Source organism: Onychostoma macrolepis, chromosome 02, assembly GCF_012432095.1.
Source record: "Onychostoma macrolepis isolate SWU-2019 chromosome 02, ASM1243209v1, whole genome shotgun sequence".
In the NCBI taxonomy this organism is placed as follows: Eukaryota; Metazoa; Chordata; class Actinopteri; order Cypriniformes; family Cyprinidae; genus Onychostoma; species Onychostoma macrolepis.
This window is the reverse complement of record NC_081156.1, coordinates 17,522,552-17,535,350: the sequence shown is the minus strand read 5'-3', so window position 1 is coordinate 17,535,350 and position 12,799 is coordinate 17,522,552. Positions and strand designations below refer to the sequence as shown.

General features: G+C 39.1%; 1 protein-coding gene across 1 annotated transcript in view; it reads right to left on the bottom strand.

Moving 5' to 3' along the window:
* The window catches only part of efna2a (ephrin-A2a), a 59,733-nt gene extending 48,029 nt beyond the window's left edge, over window positions 1-11,704 (bottom strand). The window contains exon 1 of the mRNA XM_058748998.1: window positions 10,779-11,704. Within this exon, the coding sequence (XP_058604981.1) occupies window positions 10,779-10,888 (110 nt within the window). The 5' untranslated portion in view covers window positions 10,889-11,704. The remainder of the gene's footprint in view (window positions 1-10,778) is intronic.
* Between the last annotated feature and the right edge of the window lie 1,095 nt (window positions 11,705-12,799).

Here is a 12,799-nt window from a genome sequence, read left to right as displayed (position 1 = left end):
CTGGCTCGCAGATCGCAGCGGGCAATGGCTCTCCGTCATCGGTGGGCTCGGGCTGATGCTCCGCATCGCTGGGAGTTGGTGGGCTGGGCTCTGGGTCTGGAGTGGATCTGGCGAGATCATCCTCGGAAGAGACGGTGAGGGTGATCCGCTTTCACCAGCATCCACTCCACGAAGGCGGCGAAATCCTCTCGAGGACCATCCTCGGACGACAGCGCCTGCACGCGGTGTTCAGACTTGCGTTGTAGAATGAGCAGAGCGTGCCGTCCAGGTAGCTGGTGTCATTAGCTATCATCAGGAATAGTCTGGTGTGGTCCTCGAGAGATCTGTCCCCTGCTCCAGCAGGAGGAGGAGGAATTCGGCCGGACGAGGGATCCATCGAACACAACGGAAAGAAAAACACTGGGTATAACGAGAAAACAAAACGGAGGGAAAAATACGGAGGTTACTGTATAGGTCGGTCTTTCTGTCACATCTCACACGGGGAGCACGGGAACCAGGAACGAGGAGACGAGGAATTAGCAACACGGGAGTTTAATAAACACAATAGGGAAACAGATCACAGGCAGGGTTGACACTCACGTTGACGTTCAGGTTGACGTACAGGTTGACGTACAAAGACCGACAAACACTAACTGAAAGGACTGGGGTTTATAAAGACAGGACAATCAAGGAACTAAAGGAGACACACCTGGAATCAAATTAACCAATCAAGGGAGACAGAAACTAGGTCACAGGGCACACATGGGGAGCAAAACACACACAAGACAGTCCAGGGACGTGACAGGAACGGAGGTATTGAGCAGTTCTTCTGCAGGTACGCTACTAACTGAGCTCTCTGTGGGACAGATTTCAGGTTTAGGTGGAACAGAGGTGGACTAAACCTTACAAGCAGGTATGAGATGACATATATAGACCGGGGGCGACACTAGTGTCGGCTTCATTCCAAAGAGGAAGAGGAAAAGCGTGCCAGCATTCCTTCACTTGGCAGATGCTTTTATCCAAAGTGACTTACAGTGCATTCAAGGCATACATTTTATCAGTATGTAGGTTTCCTGGGAACCAAACCCTTGACCTTGGTCTTTCTACCCACAACCTGAGTGACAGGAACACCTACAAAACAGCTCAGAATATCAAAAGTGCATTCGAACAATAAGAGCTAACCTAATATAATGCTTTGGAAGAGACTGTAACTATGTCTGGGAAAAAAACAACACTGCCTCAAGTAATCTGACATTTCTGTCAAATGCACTTTAAATTCAACTATTGAACTTTCTCTGTTAAATAAATACAGATTATTATTGTTTTTTTTTTAAAGAAATAATTCAACTAAAAAAAAAAAGAAAAAGTCATCAATTACTCATCCTCATGTTATTCCAAACCTGTATTCTGTCTTCTGTGGAACACAAATGATATTTTTTCAACCATTTTTGTTTGTACAATGAGCCGACGGGGTCTAAAACCAATCATACAGGTTGGGAAAGACAAATGATTTTCATTTTGCGTGAATTATCAATGCAAGTAAATTACGTAGTGATTACAATGCTATTTATGAAACTGAAATTTGCCCTCATCTTTTTAATGCACAACTTTTCGGCTGACCAAACCAGACAGAGTTGAGACCAGCAGTGCTATTTCTGACAACATTAACTTGATGGCTCCTTAAAGGTCAACACAGCATTTCACATTCTTCAAAAGTGGGTTTCTAAAACGTTCACTAGCGACCTGTGCGTAAATGTTGTAAGGCTCTGATGATTTCATGCGTCAAAGTATTTGAGTGTTTGATCGCTGTTGGCTCCGGAAAAAACAATCTGCACACTGGTGATATGTGGAACAAAGACGACGTGTAAACAAAAGAAAACACATACAGAGCGAGGGAAAGGGGGGAAAGGAGTAGAGAGAAAGCAGGAGGAAAGGAAAAATGACTGCCAACCCCTGTTTTACTTTCTTTGTAGCCTTCTTGCATTTCCCCAAAAACCCTCCCCTGCAGACTGGCAGTAACACTTGTACCACATGCAGAAATAAGGCTAGCAAAGGGGAAATGAATTATTTATACAGGCCTGCCTTTCAGAATTAAAGTGAGCACCATGAGACTCCCCCAACGTGAGCTGAAAGGGACAGGGGAGCTCAGAGCAAACACACTGTGAGCGACATACACAGGTACACACACGTAAACACACACAAAATTGATGCAAAACACAAAGGGAGATGCATTTTTGATAGCCGACATGATTCAGGCCATTGAAGATGGGAAAAAATTACAGGAACTGTTTATTTACCCAATGCTGTTGACTAATTACCTACCCTCTGAGACCGGTAAGGCTAGTTAATGTGTTTTCTCTGCACTTAACTACTGGTAATGTAATACACTCCATTAAAACAACACAATCTGCATCCTACATTTAAACTGTACAACAGGAACCACTGGGTTGATGATGCTTTGGCTTAAGGTTCATATGTTATTTGTCTAAAAAAAAAAAAAGAAATTTTACTCAAAAGCCAGCAATTCTGGAACTACTCAAATTGTGTTTTGCATCCAATGCAACTCCAGATGCATATACTTCTTCCTACAACAAATTTATGCCTACATCCCATCTTATTAGAAAACAGAACCGAGATAAGTACGATTTCAGAAAATTAATTAGTTCTCTGGGGGTGTAGACACATGCTTAGTGGAGGGAAACTTTAAAAAAAAAATGGCTGCAGAGTTGTTGCCATGTATTGCTAGAGAAATGTTTAAAACAGTCTGGCAAAAGGTGAATAAATTATTACTTGGTCACTGAGTGCATTGCAGGAACCAGCTCTTATGGTCCATTAGAGAACATCGCTACCATTAATCTGAGCGGGCAAAGATGTCCCATGGGTAAGAATATGTCTGGCACCTTGTGTGGCATTGGGGCACTTGCCTGCAGGCGAAACAACCTTCTAGTCCACTCAGTTTCACAAGCAACCATCGGAGATCTAATCTGGTTCCTTAACCACTGAGATTTAGGAGAATAAATACGAAAAAGTAAGTTAGAATTTTATTCCTTCATAAATATTGACAAACTCAAAAACAGACACAAACATACATATGAATTGCATGTGAAACCTCCGCACTGTCGTGTTTAATGTGCATCCAATCAATCAAATTCTATGCAGCTCTTTCTGATATGATGCAGAAAATATTCCTCAGGGCGTTAAAAATTAGCGATGCCATTCCTCTCTCTCCGGCATCCACTTCATTGATATTCTTAGCAGTACATTTGGCATTAAAACCAGAAAGAGCATGACATAGTAAAGAGATGCAAAAGGGGCCAAGAACTGTCCCTCTCTAACGCCTGAAATCTCACTGGAGTGCTAGTTTCTCCTTCCACATGCATGCAAACGTCACAAAGTTTACTTGGCTATTGTCTTTTTAAACAAATTTCACCCAAAAATTCAACATTTTATGTTTTTGAGGACAACTTTTATTCTATCATAAAATACACATTGTCATGTATGCCTCAATCAATAACAAATGAATCATTTGAGTAAACAAATTTAAATTGTAACTATGACACAAAACTAAATATATTAATATGGAATTTTTAAATCTTATGTGTGACCCTGGACCACAAAATCACAAGTGATAAGTGTCAATTTTCCGAGACTGAGATTTATACATCTTCAGTAAGTTGAATAAATAAGCTTTCCATCTTTCCATGAAAAACTGGAATCTGAGGGTGCAAAAAAATCTAAATACTGAGAAAATCACCTTTAAAGTTGTCTAAATGAAGTTCTTAGCAATGCATATTACTAATCAAAAATTAAGTTTTAATATATTTACAGTAGGAAATTTACAAAATATCTTCATGGAACATGATCTTTACTTAATATCCTAATGATTTTTGGCATAAAAGAAAAATGGATAATTTTGACCCATACAATGTATTTTTGGCTATTGCTACAAATATACCCCAGCAACTTAAGACTGGTTTTGTGGTCCAGGGTCACATATTTTTAAATGCATTACTGGCATTTTATAGTAATCTTTATTCCCCTTTGGTCTGGTCAATTTCTGGCTGTGTTACAAACCACATGATTTACTTTATTCTGTACAACAATTTTTTATTTATTTATTTTTTTAATTTTTGAAGAATATTCTTGCTCATCTTTTCCAAATAACGAAAGCAGACTAAAATGGTAAAAAGACAAAAGCAACTACATGATTGTTTTGTACGAGGAACAGACTGAAATGTAAATCATTCTTTACCATAAATATCATGACTATAAAATATTCATCATCATAAATGAGTTACCATATGGCTTCAGAAGGCATACAGAAATAAACATGATAAATATGCATAAGCACATAAATAGTTGCACAAGATATGGACTCCTTTTATGATACTTTTATTGTGCTTTTTCGCAATTTTGCTCAAAAGCGTTCCAAGGCGCTAATCACTAAGGTGATCTGAGGTTAGCTGAGGTCTAAAACACAAATGTTAAATGATATCTTATCTCACACTAGCATAATATCCTAATCATATGTGAGACCAAGCCTCAGGGAAGGATTTTACGCCACATCTCGGAATCTAGGCCTAAGGACTGCAAACAGGTTTAGTATCTGGCTTTTATCTGAGTTAATATCTTAAATTGCCTTTAAACGCACAGACCGAAGCTGAGCTGTGTGTAATTTATTTAAGAATTATGCTACAACCCGTTTTAATCCTCAGTTAGAAGACACTGATAAATAGCCAAACATAACCGAAATATAGCACACAAAATGGCTTTGGAGAATAATGGTGGAGTTAAACATGCAGTACCTACTGCTCATGTGTAATAGCTGCCGCTGGCAAAAAGTCATGGGGGATTTGGAGACTGTTGCCAAGAAAAGAGGTTCAATCAATAACCAATCTGTTGAAGTTTTATTCTGTGACAACATTCTTAATTAAGAGCCACTGTGGGCATGTCTGCGAGGGGCTGAGAAACACAGACAGCGATGGGCTTGATATAGGACAACCACTTTCCGGTGCTGAGCACAATGGAGAGTTATAGCTTGGTTTAAGGCAACAGAAATGAGAACTTCACGCTACCTAACTCACAGCGGATCATCTATGTCAGGAAACTCAAATGTTCTTGGGCGAAAACGGCACTGTAACCTTGTTTTTTGTGCCTTAATACATGTAAAGTAGCACACTGGCTGGCTGGAAGAACACATCCTGCGTGGTGTGCAAAAGTGCCTGAGAGATATATAGAGTATTCATTATATGATGCCGATAACACAAAGTGCCGTTGAGATGTTATTAATCAGCGAGGGCTGATGAGCTGCAAACACTCAGTCCTTGATTCAGTGATTGGATCCCTTATCATGAATCTCGCTCTTCACCTAAAACGAGGTGAAGGACATTATCACAATTTATTGAGTGCACTTAATTAGCTGGGAATGCAAAGAGACAGATACTGTTCAGCTTTAAGCTAAATGCTCGTCTAGAGGTGTCTTTAAACACTTTTATGTCATTCTTCTAAACCTGCATGACTTCCTTTTTTCTGTGGAACAAAAAAGTGCATTTCTGAGGAAAGGCCTTCCTGCTTTTTTATATGATGAAGGGGACTGGGACTGTCAAGCTTTAAATGACAAACCACCATAACAGTCATAAAAGTGGTTCATCTGATGTCAAACCTGATGGAGTGCCGATGAGATTTTTTGAACTTTCTCACCAAGGCTGCATTTATTTGAAAAGTACAGTAAAACGGTATTGCAAACTATTATAATTTAAAGCAACCGTTTTCTATTTTAATATATTTTCTAATGTAATTTATGAATTTTCAGAAGCCTTTATGCCAGGGTTCAGTGACACATGGTTCTTCAGAAATCATTCTAATATGCTGATTTGGTGCTCAAGAAACATGCTGTTTAGTATTTGTGTGAAAACTGAGATACATTTTTTATGAGGATTCTTTGAATAGGAAAAAAAAAAAAAACATTTATTTGAAATAGAAAGCTTTTGCAACATTATAAAGACCTTTACTGTCACTTTTGATCAATTTAATGCATCCTCGCTAAATTAAATAATCTTACTGACACCAAACTTTTATGTGCTTCTTTGGTCATTTTTTAGTTTGACAATCTCAGTCACATCTACTTTCATAATATGAAAAAAGAGGCCGAAACCTCTTGGAAAATTCACTTTTGTGGCCTGTAGAAAAAGTCAAATGAAAAAGGTTTGGAAATTATCACAGAATTTTTTTTTTTTTTAAGTACCATAACTATACCACAAAATGGCATACCATATGCCATAAAATAGTATTTACTTCATTTTAACATTTCTTTTAATTATATTTTTATTTTAATATTTCAGTCATCATTTCATGTTTCTACATTAACAATTCAATACTTGAAAAACATTAATTTCATAATATTAATATATCTGCTAAAATTCCTGTGCAAATGCATTCATGCCTCCTTTGTGCAGAATTAGACTGTATCAATGCACCTTTTTGTTGTGTGCATTGCCTCTTCAAGCTATTGTGCTCCGCAGCGTGAAGGAGACATAAGAGAAGTGATAATTAACAGAAATAAATCACAAAAGAAGAAATCTCTCTCCATCAGCACAAGAATCTTCCAATCTGATTTTCACATTTCACATCCAATTGGTCTATTCAATGACTGCTGAACAAGCATGTGTCACGTCTGAAACTGCACACCCTAAAACAATGCTGAGCTTCTGTTCCACAGTGCCGCAAGTGTTCCGACAGCTTGAAAAATTCCTTGAGTTGTATCCCCAAGACAGACACAGCTTACTGTGCAAGCAGTGAAGGCAAGATATACAGCAAAAGCAACATCCACAACATTCACAACCCTAGCTATGCATTTAAAGAGAAAGATTTATGAAAGTTTATTGAAAAAGAAGAGTCTTTTTTTCTCCCAGATTGCTTGTGGAAAGTGGAAAAACATGCATTAATGTAGTGGTTTGCCACAGGTCTTACTGCAGCCCCAGGGTTAAAGCTGCACCTTGTGCTATTTTTAAACGTTTAAGAGCACCACTTTTATGTAACAGCTACATTTAGACCATGTCTATCTCAAAGTACATGTTCTATTCTGTTTTCCTCAGATAAACATCCACTGTTGCTTCACATGCTGAAATGTTTAAGCCTTGGGAAAACCATGAAACTACATTAAAACACCACAGATACTGAGATTAGTCTATCAGGGCTTGAAAACTTAAGCACGGAAACACGTCCACCATGCAAAAATAAATAACTACCACTAATATAACACAATCGGGACTAAAACTAAAAACAGAACGGAGCACTCTGTTACAACCAAATGATAAAACCAAAGGGGATGAATCTTTAACCAGTGAACCTACATATTTCAAGACGTATTCCCATGTGACGATGAGTCATGGTGAAGCACCTGGAGAGTGCAGTAAAATCAAAAAGAGACGTTCAAACAAAGAGAAAGAAGAAAACTTAACTAACAACCATTGCAGTTTACAAAAGCCTCCCGTTTCCTGACAGGATTGTGCCGTGTTTTGAAAACGTAATTCATCTGGTGAAAGATTTCAGCACTGTGGCCTCATACCGGGGCCGCCTCTGCAGAGACAGCTGGGTGAAACATCTTGAAAATACATTTTTTCAGCCTCAAAGCTTGAGGACTTGAGATAGACAGGAATGACAAATCAGAACATGAGTATCAAAGCCCTTTACTGTGCAAACGGCTACTTGAGCTTCTACCTGCTTTGTCTGACAGGAGGAAATTTGATAGCACTCGGATACTCAGAACCGTATCTCAGCATTAGGACAAACGGGCACGAAGAGATAAATGAGTTTCATTTCAAAAATTAAATTCCACTTGAAAACGACTGAGGTAAATGACTAGGCCGAGTCAAGAGTATCGTATAAATCTGAGCCGCAGTGCTCAAGATTCTCCCCGTTGCAAAGAGAGCTGAAAGTCGGGTATTTCAAAGTCATTACATCACCAACACAGCTGTGGATCGTCAAAATCATTAGACATGGTTGTGCAACTCCATCTGACAGCAAACAATCAGACGAGAGGTTATGTTTAATTAAATTCAATCACGAATAACAATAAGCCGATATAATGACTGACCCCATCGATGCATTGAGTGTTGCGCAGGCAATTTACTTTAAGATATTCATAGCCTTTCTCAGAACCCACACTATTCGTGGCTTCCATCTAGACCTTTTCACATATTCATTGTTTCCATAATGGTAACAATTTTGAGATGAACCTGCATGCAAATAACCCTCCGTTGCTTTGCTGTGCCAGGACTTCAACAGAAAGCACTACTGCAGGCCCCCAAAAGCAGCCGCAGAGTGTCTCAGAAAAAAAGCAGTGTGAGCTGTCAAGGGAATAATGACAGCAGCCATCTATGAATCACTGTGAGCACTGGATTCCTCAGCTCCACTTGTTTTTTTTCTTCTTCGTTCCTTTGCGAAGGCAGAGACAACATCCAGCACTGAGCTGTCCCCAGCCAACCGCAGCACAACTTGAGCGAGGGGCTATGAGCCGGGACTTCTGTTAAGAACCTCAAAGCTTTCAAGAAGAGAGGGCCTTTTGAAGGATAAACCACAGGATTAGATTAGTCCATCCTCTTGGGTTACAGAGCTGGGCATCTTCCCTTTTTTTTTTAATCTGGACCCCCAAGAGGCCGGCCATATTGGCATTGAGGGGATGTCCATCTTCTTTTCAGAGTGGGCTTCAATAGAAAACCCCTGACAGGGAGCTTAAGAGAGAGAAAATATGATTCATGGCAAGCTTTTAATGCTCAAGGTGAATTGCCCTGCAAAAGCCTCACCTCGGTTGTGACTACAATACTGCGAGAGGACTAGAAGGGAGGTCAGGGCGGGCTGAAAAGTAAAGTTGACCCCTGGGCGTTCTTTTTTGGATTGTTTCTCACACAATCCCTCGGTGGGGGCGCAAATGCGTCGCTGGAAAATAATAGAAATACATGTTCTTTGTGAACGCCGGCAACAGGGTTATAGGCTAAGGAATGCATTTGGGGAAGTTTCTCTGAAAACTACCGCAGCGTATAAATATATATTACGAACTTAATGTAAGCAAAACCTATCAATTGAAAAGAACTCACACATAGGGGAAATGGATTTGGGGCTCTAATACTGCATATTTATTGTCCTAAGAGTGGAAAATGGTAGAGTATTCTGCTAAATAAGGATTAATGCAGATTGAATGCATCAGGATGGCTTATACAATGCAAAAAAATTCAAATCCAGCCCTACATTTTATTGAGGTGGAAGAGCATGCACCCAGCTCGAGAAGAAATCTTCCTCTGAGCCTCTTTAATATTTTAAACCTCGGCAGACTACTGATGTACTGCAAGACAGCCACTCTTAACTTTGTTAATTCAGCCGTGAGAGCACCTTCGCCGTGTTTATTTATCTAGCCAAGCTCTACCTGAGGAGCTGCATGTCAAAAGCCATTAGGCTGACATCCCCTGAGCAAACCGTCCAAGCCAGCGAGAGAACGCTGCTCACATATACCCTTGAAATAAGGAGGAATGAGCAATGTCAAGGAACTTCACACAGAACTTATGATTTCAAAACCTGTCAGCCTGTGAATGTGTCTGGGGTCACTGCTCATCACGAATCTCCTGACTGACAAAAATACATCAACGTAATAAGCTGAAATTCTTGATTCAGTTCATTCAAAGCTTCTGAAAAATACCATTATATTCAGCTCCAGCTGCGCGCATGGAGCATTATTATGTATTTTTCCGGCATCTCCACATTAAAAAGATTAAAACGAAGTGTTGCTATTGTTATTATTAATTTTGAAAATGTTACAGCGCCAAGCTCTGACAGCAAGAGTGAACAAATCCTGGCAAATATGATCTCTGCTTGCTTTTTCTCAACCCTGAGTAATGTCTAAGAGGATAAGAAGTGCTAAACCACACTCAGTCGCAAATCTTTGACGAATGACGCAAATTCTACAATCCACACAAAAGTTTAACTTACACCTTGTCATTTATAAATGTAATACTTTGCAAACACAAGAAAAGCCGATCTCAATCATCTGTGCATATAGCAGTGATAATACATGGCCTGAGGTTTGAGCAGAGTATGGCAAGCTAATTTAACATGTATTTTAATTTATTAGTACTTCTTTTGATTACTAGGAATTCATTAGTGACAAGTACCTATTCAATTAGTCACTAGTATTCATTTTATCCTAGTGGTCAATTGCTTCAAGTCAGAATCCAAATATACTGGCAATTGCAAGTTTTGACAATGAATTGCAAAAAATCAACTATTCCCATTTAAATAGTGTGTATTTAGGTTAAATAGTTGCTGGCACTCAATTTTTACTAATAATTATGAAGGTAACTCAAATATTTTAGTTAGAAACTTATTCTATTAGTTAGATACTAACTATTCAAATACTTGACATATATTCCATTACTAGTAACAATTTTACTAGTAACAAACTTGCTAGTAAGACATAAGTAGCCATTCTGACTAGTCCTTACATATGACAAATAAAAAAGCAAGCTGTATCAAGCTAGAAATGTCACAGTAAATATCAAGATCATCTCTCAAAAATATTTACTAGACACTTAAGCATACTTCAGAAGTAACTGGTTCTTTACTAGTAAAACCCAGTAATTAATATATGAAACACAAATAGCAGACTAGATAATGCAAATACAGATTCATGGTAAAAAAATGTAGCAGATGAATAATAACCAACAAATGATGTGCAGGAAATTGTAACAATAAATACCGATCAGTTTAAGCACTGAATATTAAAAGAGCCTGCCATAGTGTACACTCACCTGGAGTTTGAACTGTTCCAGTAGACCGCGTGTCTGTCTGAGATGATCCGGTCGTCCGACCATACGGAGACCCAACACACTACCGTAAAAACCACCAGCGGCAACTCCATTTGAGTTGTTATACTAGTCCTCGCCTCCAAACGAAAATTCACGGTCGTTTATTTCAGTGACAACTTTTCAAATACCTGCTTGCTTGAGTGAATGTACATACGCAGTTTTGAACATCATAACAAGACATGTAATCCCGAGCGATTTTCATTCCTTCCGAGCGAACGAGCAGCATTACTTTCTGTAGCTTACTTCATAAAACTGCATACATTTGATGTTCCTTTTAGGGGAAAATCCATTACAATTGTTTCTTATGCTGCAAAAGGTCTCCAGTGTGTGGTCCACGGTGATTTTCTAGCGCTCTGTCAGAAATCCGTCCATCATCTAAACGCGGGACAGTGCGATGCGCGTCTCGAGCCTCCTACAGTGATGCTCCCCGTTTGCAGCGCTGCAACTTCCAGATACCTCTACCCCATGTGGTCTGCACGAGAAGCACACATGAAACACATCCCCGTCTGTAACGCACGCCTATCTGCTTCGCGTTTCCTCAGCGCTCCATCTTACTCGCACAAGTTATGTGTTAGTTGTTGGAGGAATCGTGTTGTTTCTGGCTCGCTCCAGTTGATAAGCAGATATCCTACGCACATCTCAAGCCGTTTGCACGAGTCCTCTCTGTCCAGGAGGAACAAAGGCAATTTTGCCCCATTCTGCTTTAGGCATCTCTGCCTTTGCTCACTCTTTGGATTAGCTTTGCGGATCTGCTAAATGTTTAGCTTCGATGGACTAAATCGTGTAAGCTTTGTGAGACATCTGACTCGCGCACTTCTTCATAATTCATCGGTTCATCCTGAATCTGATTCGTGTGCGACAGTTATCATCAGCGGTGTACCTTCAAGAGAGGGCGGGGCCTAAACGAGCTCTCTTCAAACTCACCTCTGCAATTTACATTGTCATCTCAAGATTACTCATATGCGTCTTTAAATTGCTTTCTTGAGCATTTTAGCGCCTTCTTTTTACAGCAGTTATCAACTGTTGCCCTGAATAACATTTAAAATCCCTCATTTATGCAGGCTATCTGGTACTTCAGCTTTGAAGCTGCTTGTTTTCTAACTTTTTTGTTAACAAAAACGAGATTAAAATAATTAACCACATTTCTGTGAAGGATAGGGTCTATAAGTACAATATAAGAAATGGCAATTTATGTGTTGTACATTTTCATTATTGCTCTCTCTCATTTTAATTAAAGAAATAGTTAGCCCTAACCCAAAAATGAAGAAATTGCTGAAAATGTACTCACCCTCATGCCTTTCTTCAAGTTTTTTCTTCATCAGAAAGATTTGGAGAAATGTTGCATTACATCACTTGCTTACCAAAGGATCCTCTGCAGTGAATGGGTGCCGTCAGAATGAGTGACCGCACAGCTGATAAAAACATTACAATAATCCACAAATAGTCCACATGACTCCAGTCCATAAATTAATATCTTGTGATGTGAAAAGAAAAAAAAAAAAAAGTTTGTAACTAACAAATCCATGAAGGCATTTTATCGTATTTGGCTTCTGGCCAAAATACGACTCCACAATCCATAATAAAGCTTCCTCCAGTGTTATCCTCTCACATCAAAATCTACCAACATATTTGTTTAGAACTGGTTTGGACTTGATCTATGCATATTTCTCTCCTGATTCAGACAAGATGGCTTGCTTTTTAACTAGAGCAAGAAATAATCTAGGTGAAGGACTTTTAAAAGATTTTAACCAGAAGCAGCAGTTTGAAGTTAAAAACATGTTGATGGTTTTGTTTATTACAAATATATTTTTGCTTCACAAGATTTTAATTGATGGGCTGGAGTTCTGATGGCACCCATTCGCTAAAGAGCAACATTGGCGGGTAAGTAATGTAATCCAAAGAAACATACTTATCTTGGATAGCCTCAGAGTGAGTAAATTTTCAGCAAGTTTTCATTTTCCTTT